Source organism: Cricetulus griseus, chromosome 7, assembly GCF_003668045.3.
Source record: "Cricetulus griseus strain 17A/GY chromosome 7, alternate assembly CriGri-PICRH-1.0, whole genome shotgun sequence".
NCBI lineage: Eukaryota > Metazoa > Chordata > Mammalia > Rodentia > Cricetidae > Cricetulus > Cricetulus griseus.
Genome location: NC_048600.1, coordinates 55,551,244 through 55,566,386, shown reverse-complemented (window position 1 = coordinate 55,566,386; position 15,143 = coordinate 55,551,244). Strand labels below are relative to the sequence as shown.

The window sequence follows — 15,143 nt, the reverse complement described above, 5'->3', positions numbered from 1 at the left end:
TTTAATTAGCTAAAAATAATTAAACATTTTAAAACTTCCTAGTTTTTTTTTTAGTATTCCAGAAACACTTAGGTTCCAGTCAACAGAGGACAGAACCTATTTTGATTCTTTCTCCTTGCCTTAAACAAACAAACGGCCGACCACACCTTGTCTAGGTTACTCGCCCACACCTCTTGGGAGGTTCCAGAAGCTGAAGTTCAAAATCTTTCCCTGACCGCCTGAACTTGAGACTGCCTAAAACCAACCAAAACCAGACTTAGCTTTGTACTCACGGAACCACTCTTAGGTCTTGCTTCCCCTAAGGTTATAGATGTAGCTAGCTTACTTTGTATAATACATGCGCAGTTGACTCTTAGGCATTTCACAGTCTGTAAATTTAGAACTCTAGGCCACCCGGTTCGTTACACCCTTCACTAAGAAGTAAGAAGTAGACGGAGAGATTAAAAAACATCTTCCCCTTAAACCCAAGGAAGCCTGCAGTGATTGCATGGCATCGATGCCTGTGTTGGTTCTATCTCTTTAAGAACTGGCACGTGGGCTGAGAGCGTCTCTTGAGGTCCCGCCCCTTTTGAATGCGTGGCGGGAGGCAGCCAATCAACTGCCGCGACCATGGCGGCGGAAGCCGGAAGCGGCGGCCCAGGTCGGCCAGGGCCTAGGGGAGGAGGGCCAAGGGCGCGGGCGCTGTGGCCCCCGGCTGTGCTGCGCAGGAGTAGGCTGCGGTCGCGATTGCGGCGGCGCAAAGACGGCTGGCATGGTGGGCCGGGAGAAAGAGCTCTCTATCCACTTCGTTCCCGGCAGCTGCCGGCTGGTAGAGGTGAGGTACGGGGCGGGGAGCCCTGGGAGGCGCCTCGGAGTTTGTTTACCTCGCTCCCTGCAGGGTTCCCTTTTCGCGGCTGCAGCCAGGAAGCGGGGAGGTGGAGGCCCCCGCCGCCCCTGAGGGCTCCTTTCCTTCCGAGTTCTGTAGTCCTCACCTTTGTTTTGTATCCTGGATCTTTAAAGAGAAGGCAGGGTGACTTTTCATAAATGACGGTGTTGGGGGTGTCAACTTGATGAATTCATAGTTTGCACAGGGCACATTACTTCGGGCACTTATGGATGTCAGTATTTCCCAAGGCTGCGATATTATTAAAGCTCAGTCTCAAGGGTGGGAAAACAGGTTAAAAAAAAAAAAAAAAAGGTCAGGCTATGCCTCGAGTATATTCAGTAAGGTTTGAGCAGGAATTCCAAGACAGGTATGTTTGGCCCTTGACCCCCTGGGTTTCAAGTCTTGCTTGATGGAATGGATCGCTGCTGTGATTTGGGAGATAGGTGTCTGGTAAACTTCCCCTCCCTCTTTCCAAATCCTACCCACCACCCGGCTCGATCCCCCTTAACACCCACTGACCTACAGAATGTATCCAGCACAGTTGATAAGACTGTTGATATTTATTTATGTATGGTCTTTTCGAGATAGGGTTTCTCTGTGGCTTTGGAGGCTGTTGTGGAACTAGCTCTTAATTCAAAGAGATCCGCCTGCCTCTGCCTCCAGAGTGCTGGGATTAAAGGCATATGCCACCACCGCCCGGCACAAACTAGTGTGTCTTGCAGATATAAAAATACCAGGCTGTGGTGGTGCACAACTTTAATTCCAGCACTCGGTAGGCAGATGCAGGCGGATGTCTGTGAGTTTGCGGCCAGACTGGGCTACAGAGTGAGTTCCTGGACAGCCAAGGCTGAACAGAGAAACCCTGTCTCGAGAAACTAAAAAAAGAAAATATAGGAGATGGTTAGTTCTTTCTGTCAATGCCAAAATCTATTTAATTATTTATTGAGGCGGGGGTCTCTGCTGGCTAGATTTATGTCAATTTGTTACAAGCTAGAGTCACTGGAGAGGAGGGGACCTCAGCTGAAAAAAATCCCTCTTATAGATTGGCAAGCCTGTAGGGCATTTTCTTAATTAGTGATTGATATGAGAGGGACCAGACCATTATGGGTGGGACCACCCCTAGGCAGGTGGTCCTGAGTTGTGCTTGAAAGCAGGTTGAGCAAGCAAGCCAATACCTTGTGTCTGCTCCTACCCCCAGGTTCCTGCCCTGTTGAGTCTCTATCCTGACTTCCTCCAGTGATGAATAGTGATGGGGAAATGCAAGTCAAATAAACACCCCCCCCCTCAGCTTGCTTTGGTCACATTTTATCACAGTAGTAGGAAACCCTAACTAGAATAGGTTCTCTCTCTAACCCTTACAGTCCTGAAGCTCACTATGTAGACCAGGCTTGAACCTTGGGTTCAACAGTGATTCATTTCCCTTTACATCCCAGAGTGCTGGATTAAAGGCAGGGGCCACCATGTCCAGTTGTTAATGCAAAGTTTTTTATATCTGGGTGATGTACATTCAGTATTGCCTCCAAATGACTGAGCCTTAGCTAAAGTTCACATTTATTTACAGTTCCAGACTGCTGACAACATGCATACATGTATGTACACGTGTAAGGTTAATATGTTACAACTAGAAAGTGGGAAGTGATAAGTTAAGTATAACTAATTTGAATGCCTATAATCTCAGCTGTCAAGGAATTAGTAGTGATGGGTAGATAGATATATATGATTGCTTCTCAGTGTGGTGGGATATATGGGTGGCTTTTCATATTTTTCTGAAATAGGGTCTCTGTATTCATAACTAGCCTCAAACCCATGGAGATCTGCCTATCTGTGCCTTTCTCTCTACTTCTGGTGGACTGGGATTAATGGTACCACCATGCCCAGCAATGTTTTTCATTTTTAAAAAAAAATGGTAATTAGTTGGGCATGGTGGCTTATGCTTTAAGCCCAGGATTTCCAGGCAAGCCAAGTCTACTTAGTGAGACACTGTGTCAAAGCAAAACAGTAACAAAAAGATACAGACTTCTGTGGTTTATATGCCCTTGTTGCTGTCTCAACCTGTGCAATTGAAATTTACTCCTGGTGACTCTGAGGATTGGCACAGTTGATGTTAGAGAGGCCTTACAGTTCCTGTAAAGAATACTGCCTGGCCGGGCAGTGGTGGTGCATGCCTTTAATGTCAGCACCCGGGAGGCAGAGCAGGTAGAACTCTGACTTTGAGACCAGCCTAGTCTACCTCCAAAGCCACAGAGAAACCCTGTCTCTCCAAAAAAAAAAAAAAAAAAAAAAAAATTACTGCTTGTGTACAACAGGTGAGACAGGGAGCTGCAATATTCCCATCTGAACTCCTTTCCTACTTAAGCGGTTTGGATGTCTTTTCTTAAATCTCAACAATGTTCAGGGATGTGAAAATCGAGTATGAAAGTTTCTAGTTTTCTGTCATTTTCTTTTGGAGACCAGTCTTTATATCCGGGGCTGGTCTTGAACTCAGGATCCTCATGCCTGGGATGATCAGTGCTAGTGCTGTGTGTATAGTTGTGTACAGTATGTGTCCAATACACAGTGAGGCTAAAAGTGGGTATCCATTCCACTAGAGCTGGAAGTTGTGAGCTGCCCAGTGTGGATGCTAAGAACTCAATTCTATGAGCCACCATGTGGTTGCTGGGAATTGAACTCAGGACCTCTGGAAGAAGACTCAGTGCTCTTAAGCTCTGAGCCATCTCTCCAGCCCTAGAACCCAATTCTGATCCTCTGCAAGAGCAACATTTTTTTTGAAATTTGTTTATTTTTATTTTATGTGTATGGATATTTTGCCTGCAAATATGTTTGCAGTGCACTTGGACATCCAAAGAGGGTGTGAGTACCCCAGGAACTAGAGTTAACAGATGGTTGTTAGCAACATGTGAAATCAAACAGGGTTCCCCAGAAGAGTAGCCAGTTCTCTTAACTTCTGAGCCTGTATGTTTCCTTGTATGGTGTTTCCCCAGGTATCTTCATGGTATCTATAACAAGTATAGTGTTCTCTGAGTCTGTATTAGACTTGGCATGTTTTGACCCCTTTCCTTTCATTTCAGTTTTGTGTACGTATGTACAAGCCAGGGTCTTGCTAATATGGTCCTGGATGGCCTAGAATTCCCTCTGTAGACCAGGCTATTCTCATAGCCTGTCCCCTGAGTGCTGACATTAGAGGCCATTACCACACCTTTATAGAGTATTGCCAAAGTTCAGAGAAAATATTTTGCTGGTTGGGAGTCTTCATTTTCATGAATTAGAGCCAAGTGGTGTCACAGCTGCTGCCACATGAAATTTCTTTAATTTAAGGAAAAATGTTTTGAAATCAGTCCAATTAAAATGCATGATATTGTTTTGTATATTGCACTCCCCCTCCTTCCATCAGCCCCTTTTGATTTCTGTTTTTGTATATGTTAGAAACACCCAATTTTGGTGTCCTGAAGTAAAGTAAGTATGTTTACTGAATCATTTACCTTACATGAAGTTAGTGCTCAAAATGTCTTGCCTGTTGCTTATGTAAAAGATTTCTGAGAGTTAGTTGACTTTAACAGAAATAGGGCCTCACGATAAACTTTTAACAGAAGTCCCAGCTGTGGAGCTCATACTAGTCTGAAGGTGTGTGACACCATGCCAGCTTAAAACATTATTTGTAAAAAAGGAAAAGTTGACTTTACTTGAGAATTTGGCAGGAAAGTGTTGCTTGATTTTTGGAATTTTGCCTTGAATATACAGAATTTAAATTATTCCTTAAGCTTTTTAAAATTTCTGTGAACACAAATATTTTTCTCAGTAGCAACACAGGCCAATTTAAAATTTCTTTTGCTGTCTGTATCAGTCATAATTATTCTATGTAAGTAAACTTAATGCTGACTGGGGGGGTGACATACATTAGTTTGTTCGACTTTAGAGTGTATGTTTTAAGGATCAAATGGATTTTATCTCAAACTCCTTTATTTCTTTTAAATTTTTTTCTATAGAAGCTATTTATTTGAAATACCAACTATATGTAGGATAAAGTCAGTGTTTCATACTTATCAGTAACAGTAAAAAAATAGAACCGGTGAAAACCTCTGTACAACTGTGATGGACTCAAAAGAGAAATGTATCATTTACAATGCTTCACATAGAGGAGTTCAAGTTTGGAGGTACCTAAATAAAAATACTATATATTTCTTTTAAAAAACACTATGTACAATTGAAGCGTAAACAAGTTTTACAAAGTACTGGTTATGCAGGTTGTAGAAAACACTTGCATAGGACATGAAATCAGTTTAAGAAAGATTTCTGAGCCTTTAGCATTGAAGGCACTTGACTTGATCATTAACAGCACAACCACAAGAAAATCGGTTGTGGCCGGGCGTTGGTGGTGCACACCTTTAATCCCAGCACTCGGGAGGCAGAGGCAGGTGGATCTCTGTGAGTTCGAGGGCAGCCTGGTCTCCAGAGTGAGTGCCAGGATAGTCTCCAAAGCTACACAGAGAAACCCTGTCTCGAAAAACCAAAAAAAAAAAAAAAAAAAAAAAGAAAGAAAGAAAAAGAAAAAAGAAAGAAACTCGGTGGTGGAGGCCAGATGTGGCACATACATGGTGAGGGGAGCTTAGGTACCTCAGGTTTTCAGCTGCCGGGTCTAAGAGCAGAATTCTGTAGTACCTACCCAGACAACCTAGACAGTCATGTGCAGGTACACCCAAGGACTCTTCCACAGTATATCTGATTTCAGAGCTCACATGGACACACAAGGACAAGATATTTCCAAGACACAAACTTGCAAACAGTCGATCTATAGAAATGGCCGCAGCATTATAATATTCTGAATACAGAAGACTGGTACAATCATGGGTATATTTTTTAGGGAAAACAAAATCAAAAGACTTGCCCAGACAATAATCACACGACAACTAGTGTAACTGATAGGACAAAATAACTTCACAGAGCACTGTTCACACAGCAGTGCTCAGACTCCTTTCAATGTTGACTCTCTGTCTCTCTGTCTCTGTCTCTGTCTCTGTCTCTCTCTGTCTCTCTCTCTCTCTCTCTCTCTCTCTCTCTCTCTCTCTCTCTCTCTCTGTGTGTGTGTGTGTGTGTGTCTACTTGTGGGAATGTCTGTGTGAATGCAGTTGCACTCAGGCCAGATGTGCTGCTTGACTTATAGGTAGTTGTAAGCCACTCAATGCCTGTCTTCTGCAAAAGCAGTGTGTGTTCTTAACCACTGAGCCACCTCTCTGTCTCGATGAGACTGATCATTAAGATTTATAAAGTGGGGGATGGAAAGATGGGCTCTGTGGTTAAGAGTACTTTGTTGATTTGCAGTATCCAGGCTCAGTCCCCAGGACCTTACCTACCTATTAGCCCACTGTACAGGAGATTTTATACCCTCTTCTGATCTCCAGCACACACATGCATGCAAGCAAAACACTCATACACATAAAATAAAATATTTAAACAAACTCATTAAGTCATGTGGTTGTTGATGCAGTTTGATTAATCTGGCTTTAAAACTGACTTTTTAGGTATGTGACATTAATAAAAAAATACTTAGATATCAGGTATTTGGTACACAATAATGGCAGCTCATTTCTTTAGAATAATTGTTTTCATACTGGTTTTTCCTCTTTTCCACTTCTAGGAGGAAGTAAACATCCCTAGCAGGCGTGTTCTAGTTACGGGCGCCACAGGGCTTCTTGGCAGAGCTGTTTACAAAGAATTTCAGCAAAGTAACTGGCATACCATTGGCTGTGGCTTTCGACGAGCAAGACCAAAATTTGAACAAGTGAACCTGTTGGATTCTGAAGCAGTTCATCACCTCATTCATGATTTTCAGGTGTGGGTTTGTATATTTGAAGTTGTATATGCATTCTATTTAATAGTTTTCTGAGAGACTGGAGAGCTGTCTCTGGTTAAGAGCACTGGCTGCTCTTCCAAGGGTCCTGAGTTCAATTCCCAGCAACCTCATGGTGGCTCATAACCATCTGTAATGAGATCTGGGGCCCTCTCTGGCCTGCAGGCAGACAGGCAGACAATACAATTACGTATACGTAATAGATAAATAAATCGGGCTGGAGAGATGGCTCAGCGGTTAAGAGCAATGACTGTTCTTCCAGAGGTCCTGAGTTCAATTCCCAGCAGCCACATGGTGGCTCACAACCACCTTGAATGAGATCTGGTGCCCTCTGCTGGCATGCAGGCAAAATAAATAAATGAATGAATAAATAAATATTAAAAATAAATGAATGAATGAATGAATGAATCTTTTTAAAAAAGTTTTCTGGATTATATAGAAAGTATGCATGCTATGCATATTGACCAGAAGTTTTAAAAACAATTCTTAGATTATGCCTCCTTAAACAAACAAACAAACAAACAAAAAAGATTATGCCTCCTTGTGCAACTGTTGAGGAAACTGGGTGTGTGGGCATTCATTCCCACTCTCTCCTTAAGATTTATTTTTATTTATTTTCTGTGTATGGGCATAGGTGGAGTTTTTCTGTGTCCCGGCAGTGGCTCCCAAATAACCACACAGAGACTTAATTATAATTACTAATTATAAATGCTCAGCCGATCGATCAGGCTTGTTACTAGCTAACTCTTACATTTTAAATTAACCCATATTTCTCTCCTCGTCTTCTCACAATTCTAAGACTCCTCCCCTTCTTCGTGTTCTTCTGGTCTTCAAGTCCTGCCTAACCTATATCTGTGCATCTATTGGCCAATCAGCTTCTTTATTAAACCCAATCACAGTGGCATGTATTCACGCAGTGTAAAGAAACATCCCACATACGGGTATTTTGCTTGCATGTATGTTTGTGCAATGCATGTGTGTGTGATACCTGCAGAGGGCAGAAAAGGGAGTTTGACCCATTGAAACTGGAGTTACAAATAGTTGTTAGCCTTCATGATGATTCCAGCTCTCAGCACACTGACTGTTAACGCCAGTCTTAGTTTTTGCTCTATTCCTCTTGCATAAAAAAAGCCTTCTCTGTAGATCTCTTATATCCCTCTGTTTTGATGCTTATCGGGCTCTTTAATGTGTTTCTTTACTAGAGTGTGAAGTCCTGTTCTCCTCACAGTACTTACTGTGTCCTGGTTAGTTGCCAGCTTGACAGGAGCTACAGTCATCTGCAAAGAGGGAATCTCAGTTGGGAAAATGCCTCTGCATGTTGGTCCATGGGGCTTTTTTTAAAATTATTTTAATAGGACTAATGTGGGTGGGCCTGAGTTGTATAAGAAAGCAGGCTGAGCATGCTAATGGGAGCAAGCCAGTAAGCAGAGTGCACCCATGGCATCTAGACCACTTCCTGCCTTGATGCCCTTCAGTGATGTACTTTGATGTGTAAGTGAAAGTGAAATAAACCCTTTTGTCCTTAAGTTGCTTTTGGTCCATAATAGTAGGAAAATAAATAGGAATGATGGCTTCCTGCATTTATGGTTAAATGACTGATCAAAAGACTTGAATTTATACATTTAACTTGTAACTGATACTACTTGCCTTTTGTCATGAATTCATTAAATTCTAGGGCTGGAGTGTCAGGGCACTTAGTGTGTATGAGGCCTGGGGTCCGTGGAATAAATAAAATCATAGTCGTGTACATGGTAACCCTTTTCCACCACATTGGGATAGCAGTTTTATTTTGGTTATAGTTACTAATAGTTTTTTCTGCATTTGTGTCTAGGGATTACTAAGTAGTGTTTTACTTTGGCTAGGGATGTAGCTTGGGGCTGGGCTACATACCTGCCTAGTGTGTGATGTCCAAACTATGCAAGTTTCTGAGATCTTTTGCACTTCCCAAAATAAACCAAAAAAAAAACATTCTTTTCTTTGTAGGCTGTGTGTGTGTGTGTCTTTGTTTTTTTGAGGAAGAAGTATGACAAAAACTATTAAAAATAATTTATTAATAATTGAAGGAATGTTGGCTTAAGGAACCTTTTCTTTCTCTGAAGTTACTCTAAGGAAGCCATAGTTCTCTGTTGCTTTCCATTTTGAGTTAAAACTCAGTGTTTAACTTTCAGCCTCACGTCATAGTGCATTGTGCAGCAGAGAGAAGACCAGATGTTGTTGAGAGTCAGCCAGATGCTGCTTCCCAGCTGAATGTGGGTGCCTCTGGGAATTTAGCAAAGGAGGCAGGTAATGCTACATCATCACTGGATTCTTTTTTGTCTATGAATGTTTCTGCTTGAATGTATGTCTGTGCCCCATATGTGTGCCTGGTATTCTTGGAGGTCAGAAGAGGACTTCAGACCCCGGGAACTGGAGTTACAGATAGTTGTGAGCATCCATGTGGGTGCTAGGAACCAAACCCACATGGTCCTTTAGAAGAACATCCAGTGTTCTTAGCTCCTGAGCCATTTTCCCAGCCTCCTTCACTGTGTGTTTGTTTTCTGTTTGTTTGTTTTTTGTTTGTTTGTTTTTCACCACAGTTTCTCTGTGTTACCCTGGCTATTCTGGAACTTGCTTTGTAGATTAGGCTGGACTCAAACTCTGGGAGAGCTGCTGCTGCCTCTGGATCGCTGGGATTAAAGGTGTGCCCACCACTGCCCAGCTTCAGTGGGTTTTTTAAAGATAGTTTTATGGCTCTCTTAGATGTGTTTTTGTTTAAGAAGAAAAAAAAAAATGCCGGGCGTTGGTGGCCCACGCCTTTAATCCCAGCACTCGGGAGGCACAGACAGGCAGATCTCTGAGTTCAAGGCCAGCCTGGTCTCCAGAGCGAGTGCCAGGATAGGCTCCAAACTACACAGAGAAACCCTGTCTTGAAAAACAAAAAACAAACAAACAAAAAAATCAGACTACAAAACACAAAATATTCCAAGCAAAAGTAATAAAGCTGACTTTTCTTTTTGTAGCTTCGATTGGAGCATTTCTCATCTACATTAGCTCAGATTATGTGTTTGATGGCACAGATCCCCCTTATACAGAAGAAGATATACCAAATCCCCTGAACCTTTATGGCAAGACAAAATTAGACGGAGAAAAGGCAGTCCTGGAGAACAATTTAGGTAAGGCCTAGCATCTTTGGCTACTGATCATTTTTGAAGACTGTGTTGTGTTATTTATGAAGAGACGTGTTACTTTATTTTATTCTATGTTTTATTTTATGTACATTGGTGTTTTTGCCTGCATGTTACCCACTGTTGGGCTGGGAATTAAATTTCAATATAAAATTGTGGAGTGGGTACAACATTGAAACCACAGCAAGACCTATCTTTCCTTGCTTGGTAATTATAAAAGAAAATATATGTCTACTTTGCTAAAGTGCTAATAATGCAAAGCACGTACCAGTATAAAATCTATTATTGAACATTTCTTCAACCGTGGTTGTGTGACCACTTAACCCTACCCCCCATATTGATCAGTTTTTGATTGCTGCTTTTGTGTGTGTAACCTTGGCCAAATCCAGCAATGATCAGTTGAGTCCCCAGACACTTGACTGTGCTTCTTGTAGGGACGGGAGTGTTGTTTACATACTCATATGGTATCTACTAGTCAGGAGGAAACGTTACACTGATTATTCCTGCTATCAAATACATAGCCTGTGTAGATGGCTTCCCACTTGGCCCCAAATTGTTCTTCGGTGCTATTGTCTTTCACTTGACCTCCAGTCAGGAGTATTCATTTCATTTGGTTGTCTAAATAGGCTCTATTTTTAATGGGCCTAATGACCAATTAGATAAGAATTCTGTTCTTGACAATAGATATGAAAATATTCATGATCACCTTTGAGTTTGTTCAGTTATGACTGCATCCTATCCTGGTATATTTTTATTAAAAGGCAAGGTTTCTGCTTTGCTGTTGTTTAAATCCACACAATTTCTTTTTACATCCAAACTTGGGAAAAAGCCACCATAAAATATCTACATGTTGTCCCTAGGGGCTGCTGTTTTGAGAATTCCAGTTCTGTATGGGGAAGTTGAAAAGCTTGAAGAAAGTGCTGTGACTGTCATGTTTGACAAGGTGCAGTTCAGCAACAAGTCAGCAAACATGGACCACTGGCAGCAGAGGTTCCCCACTCATGTGAAGGATGTAGCCAGTGTGTGCCGGCAGCTGGCAGAGAAGAGGATGCTGGTGAGGCTGGGGCGGAGGGGGCCTGACTTCTGTCTTAGTGAATGTTCTACTGTTCTGTGCTTGAACTTCCATGGGTGTACACAGATTATCACAAACTGAAAGTTAAACGTGCTTTGTAAAAGTAGGAAACAAAACAAAAGCAGTTTCTTCAAAGTAGAGGCTGTATTCATGAGGTCTGTAATGTGTAGAGATCCTGTTCCTGACTCCTGGTGCTCTGGGGGTAAAGGCCCAGTGATTAACCACACCCAGTGAGAGGTACGTGTTTTTAAGAATTTATTACACATGTGTGTGTCTGCATAAATTGATGTGTGCCCCATGCATGGAAGTGTCCAAGGAAGCCATAGGCCATTGGGTCCCCTGGGAACTGAACCCAGCCCTTAAAGAAGCATAAGCACTCTTATCACTGAGCCATCTTTCCAAGGCAGAATGGGAATTAATTTTAAGCATTTGGGGAAGTCAGAATTAAAAAGTATATCCAAAAGAAGACTGGGGACAGTTTAATTTAGAGTATAAATAATACTGGCCACAGCATGACTACATTTTTTTTCACTATATGAAAATTATACTGGTTAAGTGGACTTTCTTTCTTGCCTGTCAGTTCCCAAATAACTATTGACATAATTATTCAAATAACTAATTATTCCCAAATAACTATTGATAATTATTGACATAATTATCAATGCTCAGCCACTAGCTTAGGATTGTTTTTTAGCTAGCTCTTCCAAGTTAAATTAACCCATTTCTATTACTCTGTGTGCTTCCCCAAGGCTTGTTTACCTCACACTTCCCATCCTTCTCACTCTGCCCTTCTTCCTCCCAGTGTTCTCTTTGCCCTGAAAATCCTGCCTAGCCATCGACCAGTCAGCTCTTTCTTAACCAATGGGAGTGATACACATTTACAGTGTACAAAAAGATTATTCCACAGCACTGGTGTATGCTGTGGGTAAACCAGCCCTTTCTTCAAACAGGTACAAGGCAAGTACCAACACCAGAGGTTTTCCTTTGACCTCCGTATACGTGCTGTAGTGTGCACACCTGAGTTCACATACATATAGTTAATTCTATATAAGGAGTTTTGGAAATCTGTTGTGGGGGAGGAAGCCTCAGCAAGACTGAAAATTAGTATCATAGCATGGCATTGTTAAAAGTATTTAGTGAGTTTATCATCTTTAAGTTTCTTGAGATGGCTTCACTTTGTTGCCCAAAGTGGTCTTGAATCCCTGTGAGGCTCAGACTTGCCCTTGCATTCGAGGGTGTCTTTCTGCCTCATCTTACCCAAATGCTAGGATTACTGGTGTGTGTCACTGTGCTTATCAGGTCATTTTAAAATGGTTTTATAACAGATCTTGGTGGTGCACACTTGTAATATCAGCATTTGAGATAATGCCAGTAAAAGCAGCAGGGTCAAAAGTATATAGTGTCTGTATACTGAGCCAAGACTGCATAGGAAAACTCTGCTTAAAACAGAGTGGGGGTGGAGAGATGGCTCAGAGGTTAAGAGCACTGGCTGTTCTTCCAGAGGTCCTGAGTTCTGAGGCTGTGATTCAGACCATAGATTGCTTGCACAAAGCCCTGGATTGAATCTTAGTACCTCATAAACCCAGCATGATGGTGCATGCCTGTATTCCCTCAGCCTGGGAGACTCAGAAACTGGAGGTGAGCCTCGGCTACATACTGACTTGGAGGACAGCCTAGGCTGTATGAGATCATATCTCAAAACTATATTGTTTTTATTTTAACTTAGAATAATTTAACATGGTAATTAGAATTAGTCACTATCTCTAAACTGGAACCAGTTGTATTTTTATTTCAAGAAGTTATTTCTATAAATGGCTTTTAAGTGTTGGAACATTTGTGGACATTTGATTTTAGGTATTTTGAAGAGAATATTCCAAAAAGAGATAGGTTTGCATTTTGATTCTTGGACCCTTAAAATTAAATTTCTTGTCAAACCTTACCATTGACTTTCATTTCTTTTTTATGTCTCTCTCCCCTCTTGTCTTTGTTGCTAGGATCCATCCATTAAGGGGACCTTTCACTGGTCTGGCAATGAGCAGATGACCAAGTACGAAATGGCATGTGCGATTGCAGATGCCTTCAACCTCCCGAGCAGTCACTTAAGGCCTGTAAGTCTGCTGATTGACACCTCCTAACTTCCTAAGGCTGCTATATGTTATTGATAACATTTTTCTATTTTGGCTAACTAATCAAAGTGAACTTGGTTTGGATCTTCACAGTATCTGGCAGTAAATTATCCCTAAAGCAGTCAGTATTGATGAAGTTTATAGAGAAGTATGGGTGGGGGTGGGTCCCTGCTGCAAAACCTTCGTTTATCCACATGGCAGAGGAGAGAACTAACTCCCATTATCTGTCTTCTGACCTCCACGTGAGCATATACTTTCGTGTGCATGTACACACATGCACACACACACGTGCACACACTGGATTTTTTTTTTTTTAATTTTATTTTTTTTAATTTTCAAGATAGGATTTTACTGTGTAGCCCTGGCTGTCCTGGAACTCATTCTGTAGACCAGGCTGGCCTTGAACTCACAGAGATCCATCTACCTCTGCCTCCTGTGTGCTAGGATTAAAGGTATGTGTTACCACCAACTGGCTGAATCTTTTTTTTTTTTGGTTTGGTTTTTCGAGACAGGGTTTCTCTGTGTAGCTTTGGAGACTATCCTGGCACTCGCTCTGGAGACCAAGCTGGCCTCGAACTCAGAGATCCACCAGCCTCTGTCTCTCCCTCCCAGCTCCCGAGTGCTGGGATTAAAGGCGTGTGCCACCAACGCCCAGCGAATCTTTTTATTTAGTTATTTTTTTTAAGTTTTGATAGTGGCATGTATATTTTTTCTAGATCTAATAAGATTAAGATCAGTTTTTTTTTTTTTTTTTTTTTTACACTAAGGGAAAGCTGAAATAGTTATTAAGTTTCAGGATGTTATTTTCTTCACTCATGATTTGTTCCTGTTTTTCTTTAAAGATTACTGACAGCCCTGTAATAGGAGCGCAACGCCCCAGAAATGCTCAGCTTGACTGCTCCAAATTGGAGACTCTGGGCATTGGCCAGCGGACACCATTCCGGATTGGAATCAAAGAATCGCTCTGGCCTTTCCTCATCGACAAGAGATGGAGACAGACCGTCTTTCATTAGTTTATGTGTTGTGTATTTTTTAAATGAAAAGTATAGTATGTGGCACTTTTTTCAAGAATAAAGGAAATAGTTTTGTATGAGTACTCCTTAATTGTGACTCATGATCCTTCAGGTAAATGATGCTGTTGCACTAGGGGAACGTCGGACAGACTGAGGGCAGCCATGCCTTGTTTGCAGTCTTGACTTTCTGTTAGTCTTTTTTTTTTTTTTTTTTTTTTTTTTTCTGGCTTACCTTGCTGTTCCAAGTAATGTAAATTATGATTCTTAATGTAAAGAGCTGGGATGAAATAGACTGTTAGACCTTGGATGAAATGCATTGTCCATTCCTATAACTTCCTTTTTTGTTGTTATTTTGTTTTGCTTGTTGACTTTTGTATATCGATAGCTTCAGTGTGTGTGTAGTATCCTATAAAAATCATCGGTGTTCATTACGTGCTTTGCTTGAACCCAGATCAAAATGCTTGAAGAAAAGGAAACTTTATTTTTGCAACTTTGAGTATGGTTTTTACGCTTGAGTCTTTAATCTGTTATGTATATCAGAACTTGTATAGCCTGACACCTCACCTTCATAGCACCGTGTGGCACACACTTGAGAGTGCGTGTGTGTATTTTTTTAAAATAAATACATATCTGTCTCTTTCACTCTGTCCCAAGTGATATTTCATACATGTGGTTATAATGAGCCTTGTATGTCTTTTGATCACTTATGAATAACAATAAATACTGCTGGCATGGAAAACTTTGGTTTCCCTTTTCATTTAAAAATATGTAATTTTTTAATTCTTTGAGAATTTTAGACTATAGTTTGATCATACCCACCCCTACCACCTCATCTCCTCCTATATCCACCCCTATTTCCTTAGGTTCTTTTGTTGTTTTAAAGAACACTGAGTCCAATCTGTTTCTGTATTCATGGATACATTTGAGCATGGTTGACCCACCAGGGATCACACTCTTTAACTGTCTTCCATTTCCAGGATTGGTTTCTCTTTCTTTAATCTGCTTTTTCATTGTAATTACAGCTGGGCATGGTGGTACATGTCATTTATTCCATAAGA

The 15,143-nt window shown here is 41.3% G+C and overlaps 1 protein-coding gene across 1 annotated transcript; it reads left to right on the top strand.

The window, feature by feature from the left end:
* The first annotated feature begins 632 nt into the window (after positions 1 to 632).
* Mat2b (methionine adenosyltransferase 2B) lies at positions 633 to 14,824 on the top strand. The gene is made up of 7 exons (XM_027425227.1): positions 633 to 814; positions 6,498 to 6,692; positions 8,879 to 8,993; positions 9,710 to 9,862; positions 10,735 to 10,928; positions 12,941 to 13,054; positions 13,915 to 14,824. The coding sequence occupies exons 1-7, from the start codon at positions 752 to 754 to the stop codon at positions 14,083 to 14,085; spliced, it is 1,005 nt and encodes a 334-aa protein (XP_027281028.1). The 5' UTR covers positions 633 to 751; the 3' UTR covers positions 14,086 to 14,824.
* The last annotated feature ends 319 nt before the right edge of the window (positions 14,825 to 15,143 follow it).

Bases quoted from the DNA above. Each gene is read 5' to 3' on its own strand.
- Mat2b (XM_027425227.1), top strand. From the start codon at position 752: ATGGTGGGCCGGGAGAAAGAGCTCTCTATCCACTTCGTTCCCGGCAGC. The intron at 8,994-9,709 runs GTAATGCTACAT...TTCTTTTTGTAG, and splicing joins GAATTTAGCAAAGGAGGCAG to CTTCGATTGGAGCATTTCTC. The intron at 10,929-12,940 runs GTGAGGCTGGGG...CTTTGTTGCTAG, and splicing joins TGGCAGAGAAGAGGATGCTG to GATCCATCCATTAAGGGGAC.